This window comes from Bos indicus, chromosome 20 (genome assembly GCF_029378745.1).
Source record: "Bos indicus isolate NIAB-ARS_2022 breed Sahiwal x Tharparkar chromosome 20, NIAB-ARS_B.indTharparkar_mat_pri_1.0, whole genome shotgun sequence".
Classification (NCBI taxonomy): Eukaryota; Metazoa; Chordata; class Mammalia; order Artiodactyla; family Bovidae; genus Bos; species Bos indicus.
This window is the reverse complement of record NC_091779.1, coordinates 31,880,491-31,906,284: the sequence shown is the minus strand read 5'-3', so window position 1 is coordinate 31,906,284 and position 25,794 is coordinate 31,880,491. Positions and strand designations below refer to the sequence as shown.

General features: G+C 42.5%; 1 protein-coding gene across 7 annotated transcripts in view; it reads left to right on the top strand.

Moving 5' to 3' along the window:
- Positions 1-25,794, top strand: part of GHR (growth hormone receptor) — a 311,385-nt gene that overhangs the window by 202,540 nt on the left and 83,051 nt on the right. For 4 of the 7 annotated variants that reach the window (XM_019982777.2, XM_019982776.2, XM_019982775.2 and 1 more), the window contains one exon: positions 11,842-11,907. The exons of the other annotated variants lie outside the window; for them this stretch is intronic. In XM_019982777.2, coding sequence (XP_019838336.2) covers positions 11,842-11,907 — 66 coding nt within the window. The remainder of the gene's footprint in view (positions 1-11,841; positions 11,908-25,794) is intronic. 7 annotated transcript variants of the gene reach the window in all.

Below are 25,794 nucleotides of genomic sequence, written 5' to 3'. Positions count from 1 at the left end.
CTTCTTTCAAAAGAGAATTTTCCTCTTGTGACTTTCATTTGAAATTAATGTTTGTGGCCCAACCACTTCTCTTGATCCTTCTCTGGATCCTTTTTTGCTATGTGCTCCTTCATTTAAAAAAAAAAAAACTGGGCCATTCAGATTTTCCAACTTAGAGCAGGGGCTAATAGCAGACAAGACTCAAGTAGGCTCTGTATGGTCATATATATTATTTTGTGTGCTCTTCAGTTGCACTGGCTGCTGCTTGGAAGTTCATGAAATATAAATATAAACAAAATTTAAGTACAAATTAAATGATATGAATTGTATAAATCATATACATTATATATGTAATTCATATTATTTATATATATATATATATATTTTTTTTTTGCACTTGCTGCAAATTTCCTGAACTTGAACTCTATACAGTCCCAAATCCTTCTTTGTCCCGTCTACCCAAAGGTGTCTTTCTCAGCCTTTTCAACTTACGTCTACCAGAAAGTAGAGCAAGGCAGAAGTTGTATGGGAGTCCTGCCCTTCTCCCTCCCCATCATCTCCTGGCCTCAGCACAATAAAACTCTGTTCAGAACTTGGCTCGTGGCTGTTTTTCCCACATTCGATCAGGGAACGCTTAAAGCCATACAGTGTCCCTGTCTTGCCAGGGAGCCTATGGGCAAGGCGCCCCTGCAGGCGGACACAAAGGCACGCTGTGCTGGGCATGCACGGCAGAGCAGCGGCCACATATGGCTGATCAATATGGCCTTTGATTTTCTTTTCTTTATGTCATACCATCATCACGTTAAACATAATTCCAGCAAGGGGTCGAAACTTATATTTTACACTACAAGACTTTGCCTGCCCTGTAGCTGCAAAGAAATGGAGTTTCTTTTCAGTTGAAACATATTCCTTCCAGAAAAATACCATAACCTTGTTTTTCACGCCCAGTACAGTTTTTTGCTTTAGAGTGATGTTATGTGATTTGATGGACTGTTTTGATTCTAATCGTCCATTTTGGAAACTCTAAAGTTAGATTGAGAATTAAAGTTCAGCCCATAAGGGTTGCTTCTCACTGGAGCCAAAAACTACAGGCCCAACAGAACAAAGCTCAAAAAAGTAAGCGGCAGGTACCTTGCTGCCAAGGTACGTGTCTGTGGTGGATTGTCACCTTATCCGTCTCCATTCACATTTTGGGAGAACTTATTTCCACTGCAAAATAATTTTTGGAATTGGTGGCCTGTTAGTTACAGGGTTTCAAGCATTTCTTTCCATAACTGGCCTTCAGAAAAATGAATCTAAAAATTTTGTGTCAAGTATCTTAGAGAAGCTGTATCCAAGTTTTGTTTTCTTTTGGAACTCTAGAACTCTATATATTTTGTGACAAATATATCTATGAAGTGTACATGATCTTCCACTAAGACTCTTTGTTAACCAAAAAAACCTGTAATCTTGTAGATACTAATCAAAAGGAGAGCGTGTTAGGATAAAAGACCATCTAGCCATCATAATACAGATATTAATGGAGGGCCTCATATGTGTAAGGTTGGAAAGGATAAAATGTGGTTCCTACTTTCAGTGGATTTGTAATCCAATTGAGGGGGCAAATATATTAATACAATAATCAGCATTTTTATCAGATGAGTGGCATGTATAATACATGCCATTAACTGAGAGGCAACTGTAATCATAAACATTATGTACCAGACAGTCTTTTTACTTTAAAAAAATTTTTAATTACCTCATGCGAAGAGTTGACTCATTGGAAAAGACTCTGATGCTGGGAGGGATTGGGGGCAGGAGGAAAAGGGGACGACAGAGGATGAGATGGCTGGGTGGCATCACCAACTCGATGGACATGAGTTTGAGTGAACTCCAGGAGTTGGTGATGGACAGGGAGGCCTGGCGTGCTGCGATTCATGGGGTCACAAGAGTCAGACACGACTGAGCGACTGAACTGATAGTTGACTTCCTATTGTGTTCATTCCTGCTGTACAGCAAAGTGACTTAGTTATACACATATATATTGTTCTTCATATTCTTTTCCATTATGATTTATCACAGGATATTGAATGTAGTTTCCTGTGCTATAGTATCCTATACATACTAGTTTGCATCAGCTAATCCCAAACTCCCAACCCTTCCCTCCCCCACGCCTGCACCCTCGTGGCAGCCACAAGTCTTTTCTCTAAATAAGTATGTTCATTTGTGTCATATTTTAGATTCCACATATAAGTGATGTCATACGGTGTTTGTCTTACTCTTTCTGACTTCACCTAGTTTGACAACCTCTAGGTACATCCACATAGCTACAAACAGCATTATTTCATTCCTTTTTTTTTTATTGTGCCAGACATTCTGTGAAATACTTTATATATATCAATTTCATTTTCTGAATTATTATCCCCACTCCGTAAGTGGTAATTACCTCTGATTTTTCTCTCCATTCTAGAGAAAGCAAAGAGAATGATATAAGGTGAGCAAAGACCTAAAATCAGGAATGTGCTAGATGGCAAACACATGCATTGGTCTGGAGCCAAGGGTCTATTGAGGGGAATAGAGAGAAATGAACCGTGAGTGCTGTGGGAGTCTCTTCACCACCATATCCCAATGTCTAGCATAGTGCCTTAACATTATAGGTGCTCAGTAAGTATGTCTTGAACAAACAAATGGCCCTCTGGCTTATGTCTATAACTCAGATGAAGTACAGTGGGATAAAGGTACTTAGTGAATTGAAGCTATACACCAAAAAGCCTCAGGACCCTTTGACAACACTTCCCAATTCCCAGCTATTACAGTGAAGGATTCAGGTGGGAAGGACACAGCATAATGGGACAGATGTGACAGCAGTAGCAGCTCCAACTCACTGGTGTCCTTTTCATGAAACTGACATGGTGACGTGGTGAGCGGTCCACACCTCCTCACCCTGGCCTACAAGATGGTGCACTGTCTGGCCCCTGGCGCTCCATTACCTCAAATCCTTCTTTACTCCTCTTCCTGTGTTCCTTGTCTCCACTTGCTCCACCCATACTGACCTCCTTTCTGTCCCCCAGCCCCATCTTAGGGCCTGTACTCTTTCATGCTGTGCTCAGGTCTCTTAATCGCCCCTCTCCCACGTCTCACTGCCCTCCCCTGCATCTGCATCATCTGTTGGCTCATCTGTTTCCTGCCTTCCTCCCACATGGTGGACTGTAAGAGCAGACCTCCCTCTGCAGTCCTCACCATCATATCTCTGGCGTCCAGGACAGCACCTGGTATATCGTATAAGTGCCCACACACTGCAATTCTGACCTCTCAATACCTCTCAGATACCTGCTTCTCAAAGGAATAGGCTTTTTTGTTCAAGAAATTCCATGGAAATTGATGAGTAGAGCTTGGGAACGAGAGGCAGAGTGGCAGGAGTTCAGATCAACCTATTTATAAAAGGTGCCTTTGGTCCTTCCCTGGTGGCTTAGATGGTAAAAAGAATCCATGTGCAACATGGGAAATCTGGGTTTGATCCCTGGGTTGGGAAGATCCCCTGGAGAAGGGCATGGCAACCCACTCCAGTATTCTTACCTGGAGAATCCTCATGGACAGAGCCTGGTGGGCTACAGTCCATGGGGTCGCAAAGAGTCAGACATGACTGAGTGACTTTCATTTCACTTGCTCAGCAAAGGAAAAATATGCCTTAAAACCTCTGGCAAAGTATATGCTTGCCTAGGACACCTTTACCATTTCACACTTCTGAAATGCTGCTGCTGCCGTTGCTAAGTCGCTTCAGTCGTGTCCGACTCTGTGCGACCCCATAGACGGCAGCCCACCAGGCTCCCCCGTCCCTGGGATTCTCCAGGCGAGAACACTGGAGTGGGTTGCCATTTTCTTCTCCAATGCATGAAAGTGAAAAGTGAAAGGGAAGTTGCTCAATCGTGTTCGACTCCTAGCGACCCCATGGACTGCAGCCTACCAGGCTCCTCCATCCATGGGATTTGCCAGGCAAGAGTACTGGAGTGGGATGCCATTGCCTTCTCCATCTGAAATGCTGACCAGTCTCAAAAAGGAGATCCATGAATCTGCCAAAACAACTGATGCCCAGGACTTAAGAGTCAGCAAAACCAGCCTTAGCCCAGTAAATGGTATCAAAAGACTGGCTGACTGCTGTAGCCAAAACCAAGCAAGTGCATCTATCCAGGTAACAGGAAGGCAGGTGAGGAAACTACATGATCCTGTGTTCATTTATTCTTCGAACCTCACTGAACTCTCTTAAGTGGTTTGATACCATGAAGATAAGCTGAAATACACGGACTTTGCCTCAAGTTTAAGCACTCAAGGTCCTGGGTGGACATTTGTCATAAGATCTAATGGTATGCTTTAGAATCTTCGAAATTGAGACTCCAGAGACCACAAAATGCCTGCTAAATTCAGAATAATAATATAGGTAAAGTCATGGTGTCTCGTAACATTTCTTGAAAGACTTCCCAGTGAGATATTCAGTAATTTCATAAATAAACGTTGAGCACTCACTGTATTGAAGGGGCTGTGCTAATGCTTTGGTGGATCAGAAGGAGGAGACAGGGTCCTTTCCATCAAACATCCAGTACATCATTCATTGGCCAAGTCAGATACCTGAGATATCTGACAAAGAATAAGAAATGCCACAGTCCAGCTATTGTGTGAGAGCACAAAGAATGGAGAGGTGGATCCCATCTGGGAGAAAATACAAAATGCATCATGGAGGAGAAGACACACTCATCTTGAAAGGTGAATGGAATTCCCACAGACTGTGGCAAAAAACCTTGATTTGAAGTATTCACTGATTTTTGTGGTATAAATATTACCACCACGGCTGATTCCAAGTCAGTGACATGATATCACTGAATACAGAGTTGAGAAGAGGTCCCAGCTCTGGGGCATCATCTGTGAGTCACCATCTGAGCTTTAGACTTTATTAAATCGTCCGATTCTGTTGCTCTAGTGAATGTATTCACAGGTATTAAAAACATCTAAAACACCATTATAAGGGAAGAGACCCTTCTGCCCTCTTCCGTGCACATCAATCTAACCTTTTAATACTCTGGCTGTCCTTCCAGTCCCAGTCCTGTGCCCCTGCCTGGCCACCTAGGACTGATAATGGTCTGGTGCCAGCCTGGATTCTGTGTGCTTCCCCTTAGCAGGGCTGTCACCAGGCACAGAGGGCTGGCTTTCCACCCATCGCCTGGTGTTGACACACTTGCTGTTCTCATAATGAGAAGAAGCCTTAAGGGCAGCTAGCAGGGCAGGGTGTTTCACTGTTCTCTCAACAGTTAAAAGGGAAAGCTGGAGGAATTGCTGGGAAGCATGGCCAAAGGAAGATGCAAGCCAGCTGAGATCAGCATGAGTATTAACCTCCTTTAAAAAAAATAAAAGAGGGCACCCTCCCCAACGTGTTCTCCTTAAGTCACTGCACCCCTAACTGGCCTTATCACCCTAAGAGCTATGTTTGAAAAGTCGGGCCCTAGTTTCTGTCTTTAATTACAGGCAGATGTCCTCGGTACGTGCGTAAACTTGTGTCAGGATTTTTTTAACTTAGCATGGAGAACACTGCCAAACAGGAAAGGAACATGTGAAGCTTCAAGCTGTTAGGAAACTTCCTCATTTGTCCACTAGGATCTCTCACTGCACGTTCATTCTTCTATCCTCGAGGCCCAACTACTCTCTAAAAGCATTTACAGCAAAAAAATGACTGCTACAGATTTATTTCAGCATGTGCTTCTTTTCATGACACTAGTTTCTCCTCCAAAATTGCTATAGATTGTCTGCAACACAGGTTTTTTTTTTTTTGTTTGGGGTTTTGTTTTTTGTGTTTTAGCATTAAAAGGTGTTTGGAACCACCAGCATCATCTCACAACTCCTTTTCTTGTTTGTTTAAATTATCTTATGTAATGTGCTCTGAGATTTACTGTCCAAGTGTAGAAGAACCACATTCCCTCGTGGAGATCTGGGGAGGTGACGCTGTCTGTTTGAAAGGTTCAGAGATTTTCTGTTCAGATTACGCAGGCTTCTTTAGAGCTGCCAAGAGTCATAGTCTGTAGGAGATAATATGCCTTCATTCAGGAGAAACTACGGATGGAAATTCAAGTTAGTCAGTGAGCCCCAGAAGAAATGAAATTCCAGCTTAGAATTGTCATAGTGCTCGGGTCCAGGACTTGGGGTGCCAAGGGTTAGCCATGACCGGGACAACAGCTGCAGCCCCAGGAGCTGCTGTGTACACGTCACTGGATGACACAGCAAAAGGAAGAGGCCTGGCTGCCAGGCTGTTGTGTGCCTTACCTGCTTCCTCATGCGCTGACCCCTAAAGGATATTTGCACCCACAGCCTCAGCACCTTGGTTCCATCAGTTTAACTTTCCAGAACATTTGGAGCATTCAAATAAATCAGGTTGCGCTCTAGTGAGCCATAAACCCCAGCTGTGAACACTTAGCGGGGGAGCCTGGAAGGGGAGCCCCACAGAGGACACAATGGCTGACCAGAGCAAGAAAGTACTGCCAGTGGACAGTTTCTCCAAATGTATCATGTCATAGGAGTCACCTGGCTGGGGGTAGGACATGCAAAGTAAACATATATATTCTCAGGGCCTTGCAAGCCTACAGATTGACCTGGGCCCTAGAGACCCAGATTCTATAAATCTGGTACAGAGCCTTGGAATCCACATTTTAACAAATGCCACAGTTAAATCAACTATACTTCAGTGAGTGAATACGAACGCCACAGCAAATCTTGGTGGTCAGACAGGTTTGGGAAACAGTAGACTGGGATGGAGTCAGAACCTGGCTGCAGCTCCAAATTTGGCTTCTGCCATGTAATTGCTGGACGGCCTTAGACAAGTTACTTCTTGGAACCTCAGATCCCTCATGTACTGTTGTTGTTCAGTCACTCAGTTGTGTCCAGCTCTTTGCGACCCTGGACTGTAAGCCCGCCAGGCTCCTCTGTTCGTGAAATCCCGCTGGCAAGAATACTGGAGTGGGTTGCCATGCCCTTCTCCCGGGGATCTTCCCAACCCAGAGATCAAACCTGGGTCTCCTGCATTGCAGGCAGATTCTTGACCATCTTGAGCCACCAGGGAAGCCCTCCCTCGTGCATACAATGTAACAAATCATATCCACTTCAGAGGGTTGAAGGTAAAAATGGAAAAAATTCAAAAAATGTCTTGAAGTATGGTGCTGGCTACATTTTAAGGGCATAGTAAACATGAGCAGTAAATATCTCACACACATTTTTTTGACTTTGCCGTCAGCTGGCCTCTTCAGTCAGCAGGATGGCCTGGGACACGATATCAGTGTGACCAGACAGGGAGCTGGAACTCGAGCCTTACTGCAAGGAGACCACACATCTGGAGGAGATAAGGACTTTAAACTGAATACTCTCCGGTGATGGTGATCATAGTGTGATAGAGAAAAAAAGGACAGAAAGGCAGAAGTGGGTCTGGAAAGAGCTCTAGAGGTTGAAATCTGAGCAGGGGAAATTTCTGAAATATGCTCAAGGATAACTAGACTTCCAAAAGGCAGGAAAAAATGGTCAAGCGAACTTGAGATTTATAAGGAGAGATGTAGTGTGCTGAGAATAAACTGTTTTTCTTTGATCCCCTTTTAGTCCAAAAGCCAAAGTTTCAAGCCTTTTTAATTCATCTACCGCCTTTGTTTAGCAAGCTGTATTTTTCTACTAGGTTCCATGCCCTTCACTCCTAACAGAGGTTACAAAGATAAAAGCAGTACCTATCTCAAGAAACTTACTGTGTGTCATAGGGCACAGGAAAAGAAGCAGTTACTGCAAAGGGTGTAAGAGTTGTTTCTAGGGCTGCTGGGTGGAAGGACAACTTACTGCCCAAGGGAGACTTCAGTGGAAGTCTTTTTTTTTTTTCCAGCTTTATTGAGATAAAATTATCATAAAATATTGTGCAAGTTTGTGTCCAACACGATGGTTTGATATATGTGTATACCACAAAATGATTATTGCAATCAAAGAAAGTCTTGAAATGGAGATTTCATGACAGTTACATCAGCATTATCTTTATAGTAACCATAAGGTAATAATGATAATAGCTGACGTCAACCGATGCTTGTTTTATGGCAGATGCCATATGAGGCACTCTGTGTTCTCCTGCCGTGGTGTAAAATGGTTGCCATATGCTGTATCTTGGTTTACTTACTTGTGTTTGCACTATTCATGGCTGATTCCAAATGCCACTGCTGCACAACAGGTAAAGTACAATCCTCAGCAGAACGTTAATTCTCCCATACCGACTTTCCTACTGTAAGTAGGAAGTCACCAACTTACAAGAACTGGAAATGACTGCATTGAGTCCCAGGTAGATTCCCATTCTCAATGCCACTGATCTCACTTCTCCAGGGTCCTACTGCCTGTGTCCAGCCTGCACAGGAGGACCTAAATAAATAGAGCAGATCCTGGCGCACTTAGGACTGAATCATGTCTTCATATGTGCAAAGCCTTAAGCTCACAAAGTCCACTTGTGATTGTCACATTCTTTTACAACAAAGATTCGTGCTGAATTCTTTGTTGTAAAAGATGAGCCCTTACTTTCAGGGTGCGTGCGTGCGTGCATGTTAAGTCACTTCAGTCGTGTCCAACTCTGTGCAACCCTGTGGACTGTAGCTTGCTGGGCTCCTCTGTCCATGGGATTTCCCAGGTAAGAATACTGGAGTGGGTTGCCATGCTCTCCTCTACTTTCAGGGTAGTGGTAGCAATAATAACAGTGACAATAATAAAAATAATATCTAACTCTAAACACTATATTGCATATTTAATGTATTTTATTGTATTGAATACATCGACTTAAACCTCACTTGTGTAGATACTGCAACTGGCCCCATTTTACAGACAGAGAAACTGAGATCCAGTTGTGTGCCATGGTTGGGAAGTTGAGCACAGGATTGGACATAAGTAGGAAAGTATAGACTGCAGTTTGTTCTTAAGCAGGTTCACCATGAGAAGCTCTACCTCAAGGCCCCGCAAAGGAATAGTTCTCCAGTGTTTGCAGGATCACAGTTAAGTTCTTTGGAAAGACCATCCTAACATGACCTCTCCCCACTCAACACATCCCCGGTCAGCCATGCTCTACCCACTCCCGACAGATTGTGACTCACATGCCCCAGCCACGTCTTAGCCCTCTCTTTATTCAGTGCTTCCCTTAGCACCAACTGCCTTATCCTTTCCTTCTCATTTGCTTAGTTATCCCAAATTCAGCACCATCCGAGGGGTCACCTTCCCCAGGAAGTGTCCTGACTTGTTAAAGGACACTGCATTGTTCCTCCAATGCAGACCACTCCTTCCTTTATATATCCCTGCCCAAAAACTGTGGGCTCACCAAGGCCAAGGGCTGTAGCTAATTCATTTTATAATGCCAGGATTTAGAAGCCCCCATGGGATATACTAGAGCAGTGCTTCTCTCATTATTGCCACCCCTCACTTGTTTTCCTCTATTACTCAGCACTTCTAGACAGCGAGGACAGCTGGGACACTGAAATTGACCACCGAGGGTGATACCTCCATTTGCTAAGGTGTCACAGTTCTGCTCATGGTTCTCAACTTTGTAATCAGCGCCCTCTCGGTGCTGGCATAAATCGGTGGTTATTCCCCAAGGATGCCATTTGTTCCTTTTATGCCTTGATTCACCATGTTCTGTGGAGGCTGTTAGCTGAGTAAGACTTTCTGATTCATGAAAATGTTACCAAAGACACCATAAAGAGGAAGGCACCAGACCGCTGTCTGCAAGGAACGCAAAAGAGTCGAGGGTGGCCAGCGCTGCCCAAGCATTTCCGGGCCTGAGGTTTGGCTCTGTGGGCTCCCCTAGGGCCTCATAACTGACCCCCCACTGTCTGTATCAGTCATCGTTCTGGAAATTCATCAACTTTCCTGCCGGTCTGAGCCTGGAAACTGGTGTCTTTTTACCCGGTGTCAAGCTGAAAATGGAGAAAAACTCAGTGGATAATTTTGACCAAAATAACACAGATGGTTGTGTGTCTGTCGTCCCTGATTGACTTAATTTTCCTCTTTTTGGGAGCCCTTTTTTTAACATTCTCAAGGCATACATAGTTGTCAGTGAAAGAGGTCATTCACAGTTGAAAGTTATATAAACTTGCCCAACCTTGACCAAAAATAATGTTCTAGTGCCCAATTTAGGGCAAGGGGTAATAAAGTGTTGTCTGATTTGTAGCAAGGAATTAAAGGTGGGGGTTGGGGTCTAGATAATGATAATAACAAAGACTAAGGGTCTCAAGGCAGTGAGTAGACTTGAGGGGATTTTCATAAAATGCAATTTTCCTTTCTGGTCACGTTAAAATCCATGTGTAGTACATTATCTACTCTAGGGAAACGTGTATTCTATTTGCTTTCTGTCATAATTCTTTATTGCATTTGGGAGTAAATTAACTTCTGCAGATAAAGTTAATATTAAAATTTAGAGAGAGAATGAAAAGAAACCCTTTTGGAGCTGAAAGTCATACAGAATTTACAATATTATTCGCCAAAGGCCCCCAAACCTAACTTCATTTGGAAAAATACTCTCCCTGATATGCCCAGGCTGCAAAAACTTTTAAGGGTTAGAATTCTGCAGCATTTGATGAGAGGATCTTAATTTCCTCCGTTAGGTTCTATATTCTGATCTCCAGACCCGACAGCTGCTTCCTACTGGTTGGCCAGGTGGGAGGAGTTAGTGAAAAAACACATTGAAAAGTGGATCAGGACAGATGGACAGGATTCACCCATTCTGAAATTCAGGGAGATGGATGTGGGCCAGTTCACTGTCCCTGCATCTTCATTTTCTTCCTCTTCCTTTTTTCATATCAGAGAACCATTTCTCAGCACTGCTACTGTGGGTTTCTATTGAGCACCAGAAGCATTAGCAGTTCCGCTGCTTTGAGGCGGTGCTGTGTGTTTGCTGTGGCCCTGGGTCACACTGCCTCTCCAGCAGCCCAGGGATCACCTAATGGGATGAGAAGAATCTTACAGACACTCCCTTCTCCACCAAAACCAGACAGCAGTTACAGTATGTTTGCAGTTGAGGTGTTTGCAGTTGAACCCAGTTCAACAGTTCAATGATAGCTACATTGATCATGTTCCATTTTTCCTGTTTTTAATGTAACCTAATACTAGTATCGGGACTTCCCTGGTGGCTCAGATGGTAAAGCGTCTGTCTAGAATGCAGGAGACCCAGGTTTGATCCCTGGGTCAGGAAGATCCCTTGGAGAAGGAAATGGCAATCCACTCCAGTACTATTGCCTGGAAAATGCCATGGACAGAGGAGCCTGGTAGGTTACAGTCCATGGGGTCGCAAAGAGTTGGACACGACTGAGCGACTTCACTTTGAATACTAGTATCAGTACCATTAGAACTCCTTTATAATAGATGACTCATTGCCCATCTCATGTCCTAAAGTTCTGTCTCTCCCTCTTGTCCAGTTTTTCACTTCCCCTCATTCCTTCCCTACTCCCAGGGTTGCTCACATGTTTGTTTCTAAGAATAAACGTGTTTGACTGAACTGTTTTTAATACTGCTTTTAAAAAGAATTTATGTTCCTTCTTGTTTTCACAAGCAAGACTTAAGTTTGGACCCAAATGATGTAGGAAGGCAATTTTTCATCCTTCCTAACTGTGTCCAGGCGTGAGACCAGAGGCAACTAAACAAAAGGTTTCCATTTGCTCTGAATATTTAGGAGTTCCTTTTAGAGGATAGGTGCAATTTTAGTTTTGAAAAGAAAGAAAAAAGAAGAGAATTTTTGTGAGGTTGGGCCAGGTCACATGTTGACATTTGAAAATGAGAATGTAACAAGGTCACATCAGACCATTTTTCACAGGGGTGACTAATGGGTTTTTTCCCCTCTTTGTCTTTCAGCCACACCAGCTTTCCTTGTCAGAGCATCTCAGAGTCTGCAGATACTATATCCAGTCCTAGAGACAAGTAAGAATTTCAGTCCTTTTTCTGCCTTTGGCGATAATGTTCAGATTTTACTGCAGTTCAAGCTACTGTTCTTACTCTGTTTTATTTAGGATATGGTAACTGGATGAATTAATAACTGAAATTGTAGGGGCAAACTAAAAAAATTTTTTTTTTCAGAATTTGTCAACTTCTCCACAAGGCCGCTTTTTTTCTGCTTTTCTTTTAACTGAGTGAAAGATTCTTTAAATTCTGTAATGCTTTACAATTTTCAAAATTTTCACACACATGATACCATATAATCACATAATAACCCTTTTTCCCCCCCGACCCCCTTCCTTCTCCCTACTGGTAACCACTCATTTGTTCTCCATATCCGTGAGTCTGCTTCTTTTTTTTTTTCATAGTTTGTTAAGTTTTTTAGATTGCACGTATCAGTGACATCATATAGTACTCGTCTTCCTGTGTATGACTTATTTCACTAAGCATAATGCCCCCGAGGCCCATCCATGCTGCCGCAGATGGCAAAATTTCATTTCTTATAGCTGAGTAGTATTCCATTACATGTATATACCACATCTTCTTTATCCATTCATCTGCTGATGCAACTTACATTGCTTCCATATCTCAGCAACTGTAAATAGTGCTGCTCTGAGCATTGGGATAATGTATCTTTTTGAATTAGTGTTTTTGTTTTGGGGAGATATATACTCAGGAGTGGAACTGCTAGGTCATTTTTAGTTTTTTTAGAAACCCCCATACTGTTTTCCATGACGGCTACTCCAGGTTACATTCCCACCGACGGTGTATAAGGCTTCCCTTTTTTCCACATCTTTGCTAACATTTGTTATTTGTATTCTTTTTGATGATAGCCATTCTGCCAGGTGTGAGATGATATCTCATGGTGGTTTTGATTTGTATTTCCTTGATGGTTACCAATGTTGAGCATCTTTTAATGTGCCTGTTGGCCATCTTCATGTCCTCTTTGGGGGAAAAAAAGGCTGCTTCTTTATTTCTCTCATACAGTTAGTCTTATAGGTTGTTGTTGTTTAGTTGCTAAGTGATGTCCAACTCTTTTGCAAACCCATGGACTGTAGCCCGCCAGGCTCCTCCATCCATGGGCTTTCCCAGGCAAGAATACTGGAATGGGTAGCCATTTCCTTCTCCAGGGGATCTTCCCCACCCAGGGATAGAACCTGTGTCCCCTGCATTAGCAGGCGAATTCTTTACTGCTGAGCCACCTGGGAAGCCCAGCCTTAGAGGTTAAGTAAGACCAACATAATGCAAAGAAAAGAAAGATGAAATAATTTATTGTGAGCCAGCAAGTAGGTTACTGAGTTTAGGAATCTTTCTTTTTACAAGTCCTGTATCATATTGTCATTATTAGTCTGAGATATTTCTTTACCTAATGATCACATTACCACTTAAGTTTGTCCCCTTAACCAAATCACCCTGGACTCTGAAATTCTGCCTTCATACAAGCTGTCTCTTCTCCTTAACATGACTTTCATATCCCCCTCTTCTCCTGTGACAATCTTTTCTTTATCTTAAAGACTGAACTCAAACATCTGCTCTCTTGGGAACACCTCTCGAAATCCTTTAGCCCCAAAAACCGGTTCTGCATCTATGCTTCCATGGAACTTTGCTCACTGCTCTGTGATAACATTTATACCTCACAACATCATCATGTATGTCTTTGTATCATGCACAGAACTCAAAAAGTTGTGTGGGCTTCAAGAATTAATTATGTTGCAGTCAATTAAGGCAAAGCCCATGTTTTCTGCTTCTTCTAAATCTCTCACATGCCCTAAACAAATCCTAATTACCTCGTAGATGGTAGTGGTTTTGTTTAGTCACTGTCATGTCCAACTCTTTCGTGACCCTGTAGACGGGGACCCACCAGATTCCTCTGTCCATGGGATTTCCCAGGCAAGAATACTGGAGTGGGTTGGCATTTCCTTCTCCAGAGGATTCTCCCAACCATGGGATCAAACTCCCGTCTCTGCATTGGCAGGCAGATTCTTTACCACTGAACCACCTGGGAAACCCACATAGTAGGTACCTTTAATTAAATTCTATGGATGGATTTTCTCTTCCTCAATTGACATATATGCTCAAGTCCACATTACACAATAAAGAAAGGGAAGACAGTGTACCTGACTGTTTAAGCCACTGCTGTTTCATGGGTCATTCCAGCATCATGAAACCATAATTGGGGTTTTATGACTAAATTGCAGGCTACATTTCTAATACGCGATGTAAACATCATTTTTCTTGGAGGTCACTCAAAGGGAGGGTTGGTGCTGTTTTTAACAAACGTCATCAATGTGTCAGTTGTGCCAGACCACAGACTCATTACAACCCTCCTATTTTAGAAGCATCTGACATGTTAATCTGCTCCCTAATTAATGTGAGGGGCTGTAAAAGGGTTAGCTGTTAGTTATGTTTGCATTATCCCAGCCAGTATGTTCCAGAGCCTTCACTCAGAAGATAATGTAACTTATTGCTACTTTCTGTAAGGAAATGAGAAGGAATGAGTTAAGAATGTTTTACTAATTGGCACATGCTCTTTCCCACACTGAAACCCTCTCCCACACACAAATATAATACATTGCCCTTCACTTCCCTCAAAGTGGTGGTAGAATTTCCCCAAGCCATTTTCTTTGTCATGTCATGGGGTCTGAGGAGCTCAAGCTTTGGGCTTTGTTGAAAGACAACCTCTGAGTATGGTGGATATGTTGAAGAAATTGCTGCCACTTATTTTGCATATGTTGATTTTTTTTGTCCTTGTGATAAGCAAGAAGAATAGCTACTTACCTTCATCTGTGAAAGGGTTAATCGATCAGTCATGCCCGACTCTGATCACAGAGCTCAGCTCAGTGCTCTGTGGTAACCTGGATGGATAGGATGCCGGCTGGAGGAGGGGGGACCGGGTAGGAGGGAAGTCCAACAGGGAGGGGGGACGTATGTATGCACAGCAGAAACTAACACAACACTGTGAACCAACATTACTCCAGTTAAGAAAAAAAAAATTATTGTTCATGATCTGTCAGTTTACAATTGTAATGTATACATTTTCTATGTGCACTTTTCTGAATTCTTAGATTCAAAGCAAAACCCCATGGAAGAAAAATAAATAAACCTCCTCAGAGCGAATCCTAGACAGAACTATCCAAACATAAATAAATGACACCACCCTTCTGCAGGTCACCTCGACTTCATACTAAGGGGTCACAATAACCCCTTAGTAACTGTCTCCCTCCTTCCACCCTCTTCCCACCTCTCCTTCCATTGCCAATAAAGATGTTCAGAATCCAACATATCCCTCTGCTCTAAATAGCCTTAACTTTAGGGTCTCTTGTACCCTCCCCATTACCTAAAATTTAAACCGCAAACCTATTCCAAGACACTCGAATCCACCATCTGTCGTCTGACCCCAATTGTAAGTCTAGACGAGTCACTCCTCCCCAGGAACACTGTGCTTTCCCTCCTCTGGGACGTTGTTCATGCCATCCTGTCTTCCAAAACTTTCCTCCTCCTGCCTTATCCCACATTCTGGAAATATAAATCCTGCCCATACTTTTAGGTTCAGCCAAAACACTTTAACCCTTGGCCTGGAGCAATCCCTCCTTCCTCCATGTGTGTCTTTGAAGGAGGCCATGTGATTCCTTACCACTCTGAAGTAATATGTTAAACACTGCTTTGGAGTATAGTTGTTTGCATATTTCTCTTATCTCCCTATCTGGATCATGAACAGCTGTGTCTTATTCAGGGTTGTATAGTTCACAGTACCCCAAATGGTACCTTGAACACAGCAAGTAATAAATGATGTTGCAAATAAAATAACTGAATGGAGGCATCCTTTATAGCTCCCTGACTACCCACCCTTTTGCACACTTAACAATTCCCACCAACCCCCCTACCCCCGCCTTGTTATCATGGAACCTCTTGGCTTACAGGAGGGTGGGGGGCACTCATAGAGGATCAGATCTCGCTGCCTGTATTAACTGCACATTGACCACCTTCAGGGTTCTATTGCTAAAAGAATCATAGAAATCAAATGGTGTATACTCAGAGGACAGCTTCCTGACTGGCAAGAGATACAGTGCAGCTACAGTAGATGGGCAAGTGCACTGACCAGGGTCTGCGGAACCCAAGTGTGTGCCTTTCTGTCCTCTCACTCCCCAGTCACAGCAGTCACCCTTGGTCTCCAGGTCTGGAACCATTACTCATGTTCCTGCCAAGCACCTCAGTACCAGGAAGCCCAAAGTCTGCTCATGACGGAGTTTCCTGGAGTGAGCTGGTCATGTGGGTGCACCCTAGCTATGTAGACAGCCTTAACTGTCAGGCCTCTAGTTCCAGTGAACTTAGGTACAAATCATAAATCTAATTCTATTGCTAAGCAGCATCAACAAGCTGACATATCTTGCCCTGAAATAATTTGGGGAACCATGACTAGAGCACATCATTCATCTTTAGTTAACATGATCCATACACAGCATTGCCAAGCAATACTCTGAGGGAAAAGCATGTGGTCAAACCAGACCAGCTAAGATTAACCCACGCAATGCACCACCTAAAGAATCGTCCATTGCACTCATCTCTTTCTTCTCTTGCTCATCAACAAGTGTCTGGCCCATCTTCTAAGCCCTCAGGGCTTTGCTCTCTGTGTGGGTACAGGACCTAATCCACGTGAATGGGTGTTTGTGCAGTCATGGGCCCATACTAACATACCTTCCACAGAGTACAGGCTTGAGAAATATTTTCTGGAAACAAAGAACTATTTTTATTTATGTTTTTTTTTAATTTTATTTTATTTTTAAACTTTACATAATTGTATTAGCTTTTCATTTTGATATTTGGCAAAGAACTATTTTTAAAAGTCCCATGAGAAGTTTTCAGCCCACACATATGGGTAGCAGTGTAATTCACCAATGCAGAGATATAAATATGAACAAAAACACACATACAGGCTAAGAAGGGGTTTGAAGGAGTTTACAGTTGAAAGAGATAGACATCTTTATATACTTGAAAGAAGTAATGGCACAAACTTACTACAAGGAAAGCTGCTTTGAGTTGTGGTGGAGAGTGATGAGGATGGTTAGAATCTTTCAGAGAAAGACAAAACATTTTTAGTGTTCCTGAAGTAGGCAGACTCCGGAGTCAGGCTGCTGTGGTCTCATGCGTTTTGTTTTTTTAATAATTTCATCTGTCTCTTAGTTGGTTTTTGGCACAGGATTTGATGATTGTATGGGACAAATACTTAAGACTTATTAAGTATTAGAGAAATTATTAGCTGATTGCACATCTTTCTGAGGAGGATTTTGGATATATGTATAAGTGAATTACTTTGTTGTACACAAACTAACACAACATTGTAAATCAGCTATACTCCAATATGAAATTAAAAATTCAATTAAAAAAACACATATGAGATAATAGTTTACTGTAATAACCATCATCTTGCTTGTTGGGGTCCTTACTGTACGTTCATAGCTGGACTTCTGCCCTAGCCTCCTAATTTTTCTTCCCTACCTCCTCTTTTTTTTCCTGTTCCCAGCCCCCTACTCTCTGCTTCCACATTCATCCTTCTTCCCTACCTCTGATCCAGTGATTCTTCTGCCCCGTCATCTTCAGTAGTTCCCCACTGTTTCCTAAACTATGAATAAATTCATCTCTCTGTCCTTTAAGAAGGCCCACAACATGGAGCCTGTGTGTATTTCCAGCCTCATCTCCCTTGTGTACTATGTACACCCATGTTTATGTCGGCAGAACTCCTGCTCATTATAGCCTTTCATAATGACTCCTTTGCCAGAAATTCCCTCTTCTTCCCTCCCAGGTGGGTACAAACCTTTATGGATTTTTGTCTTTAAGGCATATTTCAAATATTGCTTTATCCACAAAGCTTTCCCCAGTTCCCCCAAGAGAATGTGCGCTTCCATCTTGGAATCTTGGTAACCCTTTCTTTCCCTCTAAGAAAGGTAGTATGCAGCCCAGTACTTCGAGAACTCAACCTCTGCAACTTTGATGTAGTCCACTTCTACAGCTTACTTCCTGCATGATCTTACTTAAGTTTTATGACTTCTTTGTACCTTGGTTCTGTTTTGTTTTGCTTTTTTATCTCTAAAATGAACATGCTAACAGTACCTACCTCGTAAGGTTGTGATGAGGATTCTAAGTGTTGATATATTTAAAGTACTTATAATAGTACCTGGCTCCATGAGGGGCCTGGTAGGCTGCAGTCCATGGGGTCGCTAGGATTCAGACACGACTGAGCGACTTCACTTTCACTTTTCACTTTCATGCATTGGAGAAGGAAATGGCAACCCACTCCAGCGTTCTTGCCTGGAGAATCCCAGGGACGGAGAGCCTGGTGGGCTGCCGTCTATGGGGTCGCACAGAGTCGGATACGACTGAAGCAACTTAGCAGCAGCAGCCATGGTCTTTTGGAGAAGGCAATGGCACCCCACTCCAGTACTCTTGCCTGGAAAATCCCATGGACGGAGGAGCCTGGTGGGCTGCAGTCCATGGGGTTGTGAAGAGTCAGACACGACTGAGTGACTTCACTTTCACTTTTCACTTTCATGCATTGGAGAAGGAAATGGCAACTCACTCCAGTGTTCTTGCCTGGAGAATCCCAGGGACGGGGGAGCCTGGTGGGCTGCCGTCTATGGGGTCACACAGAGTCAGACACGACTGAAGCGATTTAGCAGCAGTAGCAGCCATGGTCTTTACTGTATTCTCTTATGGCTCTTATTTATATTCCAACAAGAATTAGAATTGAACTGTAGGAAATTTCCTGTACTCAACTCCATTTTGAACCTCAGTATCATTAATGTCATTTGTTTCAACCTAATGGAGACTCTTATATGCTTTCTATTCCCTCTGATAGACTATACTACCCCAAAGAATAAGGGCTTTATCTTTTACATCCTTATTATCTTACAGCACCTGGTAAGGACCTGGCAAATGCCAAGTCTTTAATGAGTAGTCAGTGGATTTTACATGGACACAAAACAAAAATTCAAAAAATAGAAGCCAGGTATTCCCCCAGTATCTTAATTATTCTTTGGCTCCCACACAGTAGCTTTATATCCTCCAGCAGTCATTTATGAGAGGATAGAGATTAAAATATGCAGGAGGAGACATTTCTCCTGTCCATTACTATAAGTACGTACAGCCTTTCCCAAAAGCCTTCCATAGAGCCTTATTGTCAGGTCATGGGACTACTGTCACGGGTCTAGTCTTAGGGGGGTGTCCCAGGATGTTCCTATGTCATCACTGTACTATCCTACAGGCAATTCCAGTGCCAAAGGAATAGAAGCCTCCCTCCTGCCTGTGACCCACCACTGCCCCCTAAAAGCCAAATGACCCTCTCGGCTTTAATCATTCTTTTTCATCAGATATTTTCAAACTTAAGGGCTTATTAGTTGACAATATAGCTGAAATAAGCACAAGCTAACAATCCATGTAAAAGAAACACAGGATAAAGGAAGTGTGTCCTTGCACAGATCGTGTCTTAGAATGTGCAGCCTTTACTTGTTGAGCTTCGGACACACATTAGAGAGTAGCACAGGGCTGTGACATCAAAGCTGACATTGAATTCTTGACAGTACGCTGTTTACAAACAACTCAGTAGACGACACAGTAAGTTAACATAGATAACTAGGATCCCTTTTAAGGAAATGGTGTTTATGTTGGCTACTTCTTGCACCCAAACTAGTGGTAGCCTTTTCTAACTCACAGACAGCACTAATGTTCTGATAATGCCAAGCATCCTGCAGAGACTATTTAGCCTCTATGCTTGCTTCTCTGAGGTCAGAGGAAGGCCAGTAGAATTATACACTTTATCCGAGAAGAAACAGAGGTAGAGACCAAACAGCTCTCCTGTTGTTCAGCCACTCAGTTGTAGCCAACTCTTTGCTACCACATGAACTGCAGCATACCAGGCTTCCCCATCCTTCATCAACTCCCGGAGCTTGGTCAAACACATGTCCATTGAGTCCGTGATGCTATACAACCATCTCATCCTCTGTTGTCCCCTTCTCCTCCTGCCTTCAATCTTTCCCAGCATCAGGGTCTTTTCCAGTGAGTCAGCTCTTTGCATCAGGTGACCAAAGTATTGGAATTTCAGCTTCAGCATCAGTCCTTCAAATGAATATTCAGGACTGATTTCCTTTAGGATTGACTGGTTGGATCTCCTTGCAGTCCAAGGGACTCTCAAGAGTCTTCTCCAACACCACAGTTCAAAAGTGTCAATTCTTTGGCACTCCACCTTCTTTATGGTCCAACTCTCACATACATGACTGCTGGAAAAACCATAGCTTTGACTCTACGGACCTCTGTTGGCAAAGTAATCTCTCTGCTTTTTAATACGCTGTCTAGGTTTTTCATAGCTTTTCTTCCAAGGAGCAAGAGCCTTTTAATTTCATGACTGCAGTCAGCATCTGCAGTGATTTTGGAGCCCCCCAAAATAAAGTCTGTCACTGTTTCCACTGTTTCCCCATTTATTTGTCATGAAGTGATGGGACTGGATGCCACGATCTTCATTTTTTGAATGTTAAGTTTTAAGCCATCTTTTTCACTCTCCTCTTTCACCTTCATCAAGAGGCTCTTTAGTTCCTCTTTGCTTTCTGCCATAAGGGTGGTATCATATGTATATATGAGGTTTTGATATTTCTCCAGGCAATCTTGATTCCAGCTTGTGCTTCATCCAGCCCAGCATCTCACATGATGTACTCTGCATGTAAGTTAAATAAGCAGGGTGACAGTATACAGCCTTAACGTACTCTTTTCCCAGTTTGGAACCAGTATGTTGTTCCATGTCCGGTTCCAACTGTTGCTTCTTGACCTGCAAACAGGTTTCATAGGAGGCAGGTCAGGTGGTCTGGTATTCCTATCTCTTGAAGAATTTCCCACAGTTTGTTGTGATCCACAAAGTCAAAAGTGTTAGCATGGTCAATGAAGCAGAAGAAGATGTTTTTCTGGAATTCTCTTGCTTTTTCTATGATCCAGCAGATGTTGACAGTTTGATCTCTGGTTCCTCTGCCTTTTCTAAATCCAGCTTGAACATCTAGAAGTTCTCAGTTCATGTACTGATGAAGCCTAGCTTGGATAATTTTGAGCATTACTTTGCTGGCATATGAAATGAGTTCAATTGTGTGGTAATTTGAACATTCTTTGGCATTGCCCTTCTTTTGGATTGAAATGAAAACTGACATTTTCCAGTCCTGTGGCAACTGCTGAGTTTTTCAAATTTGCTGGCATATTGAGTGCAGCACTTTCACAGCATCATCTTTTAGGAATTGAAATAGCTCAGCTGGAATTCCGTCACCTCCACTAGCATTGTTTGTAATGATTCTTCCTTAGGCCCATTTGACTTCACAGTCCAAGATGTCTGGCTCTAGGTGAGTGATCACACCATCATGGTTATCTGGGTCATGAAGATCTTTTTTGTATAGTTGTTCTGTGTATTCTTGCCACCTCTTCTTAATATCTTCAGCTTCTGTTAGGTCCATACCATTTCTGTCCTTTTTTGTGCCCATCTTTGCATGAAAAGTTGTGTCCAACTCTTGTGACCCCATGGACTATAGCCCTCCAGGCTCCTCTGTCCATAGGATTGCCCAGGCAAGAATACTGGAATGGGTTGCCATTTCCTTCTCCAGGGGATCATCTCAACCCAGGGATCGAACCCAGGTCTCCTGTACTGCAGGCAGATTCTTTACCAACTGAGCTACCCCAAAAGCCCACAGTTCTCGTAAGTCTCTTTAACCAACGGAGAGATTAAAGAAGGTACCAGCAGTGTGATGCTTTATATCTGAACCTAGATGAACAAAATAAAGTGTAGATAATGCATGTTATTGATCAGTGAAATAACAGTGTTCAGTTATCTTCAAGTAGAGACTTGATAGTGACTTTTTCCAGCCTGAAATACGCAGATAATGCCTGCTATTAGTTTCCCAGTGATGGTGCTTCATTATACACTGTCTGCCTTCACATGTAATTGTTGGGGGAGTTAACGATTCTTTGTAAGATAAATAGTAGGTCTTACCTTCTTTATCCTCCTCAACTCCCAGCAATTTGCTGAGCCATAATCAGCAGTGAGTAGATGCTTCCCATTCAGTTTACAAGAGACCTGTTCTCTGTGCACCGGCCTTGGCCAGCGTTAACTGAATATCTGGAGTGGGGAGCGAGCCCACAGCTCAAGACCAGCCTCCTCAAGCACCTGCAGGTCCTTTCTGATTGTCAACATATGTCAAGGTCGTCTGTTTATGACGGATCCTAAAACAGTAAGAAAAGAATTGGAAGTCTGTGGGTATAAGCTTCAGAAAGCCTGGATCATGGAAGTGAGTAATATTTTTTTTAAGTCTGAGAAGGGCGATTAAGCGTCCCTCTAAAAATTCCAGGGGGCCTGTGTGGACTCTCTATACCCATTCCTAGTATGGTGTCTCTTCCAGAGCGTAATGCACACTTCTCAGGGGTGAAATCCTAGACAACCATTCTTTCACCCTGGGTAACCCCAGTGGGTGGCAAACTCTTTCGTGATCTGAAAGTTAAAGCATCCCAAAGTTGATCGTGACCTTGGAGTTCTAGCCTGCAGCCCTGCTGAATTGCTAAGTTCTACAGCTTCAAACCCCACTCTAGAATCACTGCTCTCAAGAAAGCTCTTGCTTCTGCACACAAAAGCCTCTCTAGGGTGAGGACCCCAGACTCTGTCATTCCTAAAAGGCCTTTGTCCACACCAGCTCCTACATGCAATGCACAGTTTTTCAGATAATGTGTACTTTTGCACTGAGAAAAAAAATCTTGAATTCATCATATAGGTGTGCCCTGATTTTAATATAGATTCATCTGTGCAATGAGAAAGCAGACTGAACATCACATTTATAAAAAAGATTTATGAAATTCAAAAACAGGTACATTGAATAGAAATTCAGATAATAGTGTGCCTTATGGCAAGCACATGTAATATGAGATAATATATATTTAAACTAAAAATAACTTGAGAGACAACTGATTGCACCATATGTAAAATAGATAGCCAGTGGGAATTTGCTATATGATGCAGGGATTTCAAATCCAGTGCTCTCTGACAACCTAGTGGGGTAGAATGAGGTGGCAGGTGGGAGGGAAGTTCAAGTGGGAGGGAATGTATATATGTATCCTATGACTGATTGATTTGATGTATGGCAGAAACTAACACAATATTATAAAGCAATTATCCTTCAATTAAAATTTTAAAAAATAAAATAGTCTATACAACTTTCAAAGGGATTTTAAATGTATATAATTTCTAGGAAATTGATCTGCAAGTAATTCATAATATATAATACAAAAAAAGCTAATTCTTTTTTTAAGGCTGACAAATATTTAAACCAGGGGTTGGCAAGCTACAGTCATCAGACCAGATGCTTGTTTTGTACAGTTTTATTGCAATACAACCAGACCTATTTGCTTCAGATCATCTATGGCTGCTTTGGGAATACCATGGCAGAGCTGAGCAACTAAAACATAGACAAGTCTGCAAGCCTGAAATATTTACTATCTGGCCCCTGAAGAAAAAGTATGCCAACCCCTTTTATAAACAGAAAAAAGATTGTTTCTGTAATAAGGTATTTTTAGTCATCATGTTTGAATTCGTTGTTGTTTTTTAGTCTCCTATAGAAAATTGTCTTCAATTGGTAACATTAATGAGAATCCCGGATGCATTTTATGAATCTCCTTCACAGTCACCTCCTCTGAAATACATATTCTATTGTAAAGTAAGATTAACAGTATCTACCAAGCAGTGTGGACTTATACATTTCTATCATTATGGGTATTCCACAAAATGAAAGCTGAGCATCTGTAAATGCTTGGTGATGGATTGAATAGGCAATAGTTTGCAACTGAACTGTCTGAGACGTGTCATCATTATCACATAACATTTATCTTATGAAGAGCTACAGTCAACAACACACAGCTCCAGTTTGAGGGCAGGCTTACTTTGTGGGTTTGCGGATCATCCATAAGCTGACTGCTGCCACTGAGCACTGAATCCACACTGAAGAATAAAGACAGGAGACTGTCCTGTTAGGAAATTGTGCATCATGAAAGACTCATAAGCCAGAAACCCCACCTCATCGTAGTAGATGTTACTGTTCAGATGAATGGGCTTTGTGTGTCCTCAACATGCTCTTAGATAACATTCGTGTCTTTGCTGCTATAGATTATCTTTTCGTTTTCGGGTGTTATGGAAAAGCAGCCTTTAACTCTTCTTTTTTCCTCACTTAATATTCCATAATCAATAGTTTCAGCACTCCAAATTTGGGTTCATGGGAGAGCAAACATTTCCAGGAGCAGCTCTGTGCTCCTGTCAAGCAGACCCCAGAGAAATGGCAAATGTATGCAATAAGAAATGATACATATTTAAACCAAAAATAACTGAACTAAAACTCTTCTTCTTCTGAATTCCAAGAGCTTTTGAGGTTGTACATCTTTTGGTTGAACACAGGTGGCCTGTATCCATATGGTAACTTCCCTTCAATTGTAAACTCTTCAGTTCAGTCCAGTCGCTCAGTCATCTCCGACTCTTTGCGACCCCATGAATCGCAGCACGCCAGGCCTCCCTGTCCATCACCAACTCCCGGAGTTCATCCAGACTCACGTCCATAGAGTTGGCGATGCCATCCAGCCATCTCATCCTCTGTCATCCCCTTCTCCTCCTGCCCTCAATCCCTCCCAGCATCTGAGTCTTTTCCAGTGAGTCAACTCTTCGCATTAGTTGCCCAAAGTACTAGAGTTTCAGCTTCAGCATCATTCCTTCCAAAGAAATCCGAGGGCTGATCTCCTTTAGAATGGACTGGTTGGATCTCCTTGCAGTCCAAGGGACTCTCAAGAGTCTTCTCCAACACCACAATTGAAAAGCATCAATTCTTCAGTGTTCAGCCTTCTTCACAGTCTAACTCTCATATCCATACATGACCACAGGAAAAACCATAGCCTTGACTAGACGAACCTTTGTTGGCAAAGTAATGTCTCTGCTTTTGAATATGCTATCTAGGTTGGTCGTAACTTTCCTTCCAAGGAGTAAGCATCTTTTAATTTCATGGCTGCAGTCACTATCTGCAGTGATTTTGGAGCCCCCAAAAATAAAGTCTGACACTGTTTCCACTGTTTCCCCATCTATCTCCCATGAGGTGATGGGACCGGATGCCATGATCTTCGTTTTCTGAATGTTGAGCTTTAAGCCAACTTTTTCACTCTCCACTTTCACTTTCAGAGGGAAAGAATTTGGTCTTCCCTCATCTTTATATGCCCTACTCTCTTCTGCCACAACATAAACAGGGCCTGATACAAAATGACTATTGGTTAAACGAATATTATACTGAGTTCCAGGAGAGACTTGAGAGCAAATGCAGAAGGAAGGTAGAGAGGGAAGTGTTAGTTTAGATCTCATGGCATTTGAGTTTAGCATCCTCTCCACAACACTAACACTGATGAGAATCATTTCCCAAATCTGAGAGCAGCAAACGCATTTTCTCTTCTGCCATTTTTCTTTCTCCTAGGAAAAAGCAGACAAAAAGGTCCTACAAAAGTATTAGAGGTGTTTGTTCTAAACCAGTAGTGATTGTACAGATTCTATTATTGGTTGCAATTGATGTCCCAAGCTGTGCCATGAGGACTTCGGAGGTCAGGGAGCTGGAGAACATGAGTTGTTATGTGTGTATGCACCTGGCATACTGCTGACATGCTGTGGACTCTGATTTATCTGTCAATGGCGATATTGACATCTATCTCAGAGGATCATTTTGAGAAGCAGATAGGTACATAGGAAAATTCCTGGCACAAAGTAGGCATGGAATAAAAATTAGATATTTTATTATTTTTACTCTTGCTGCTGCTGCTACTATGACTATTGCCCTTAAGCAT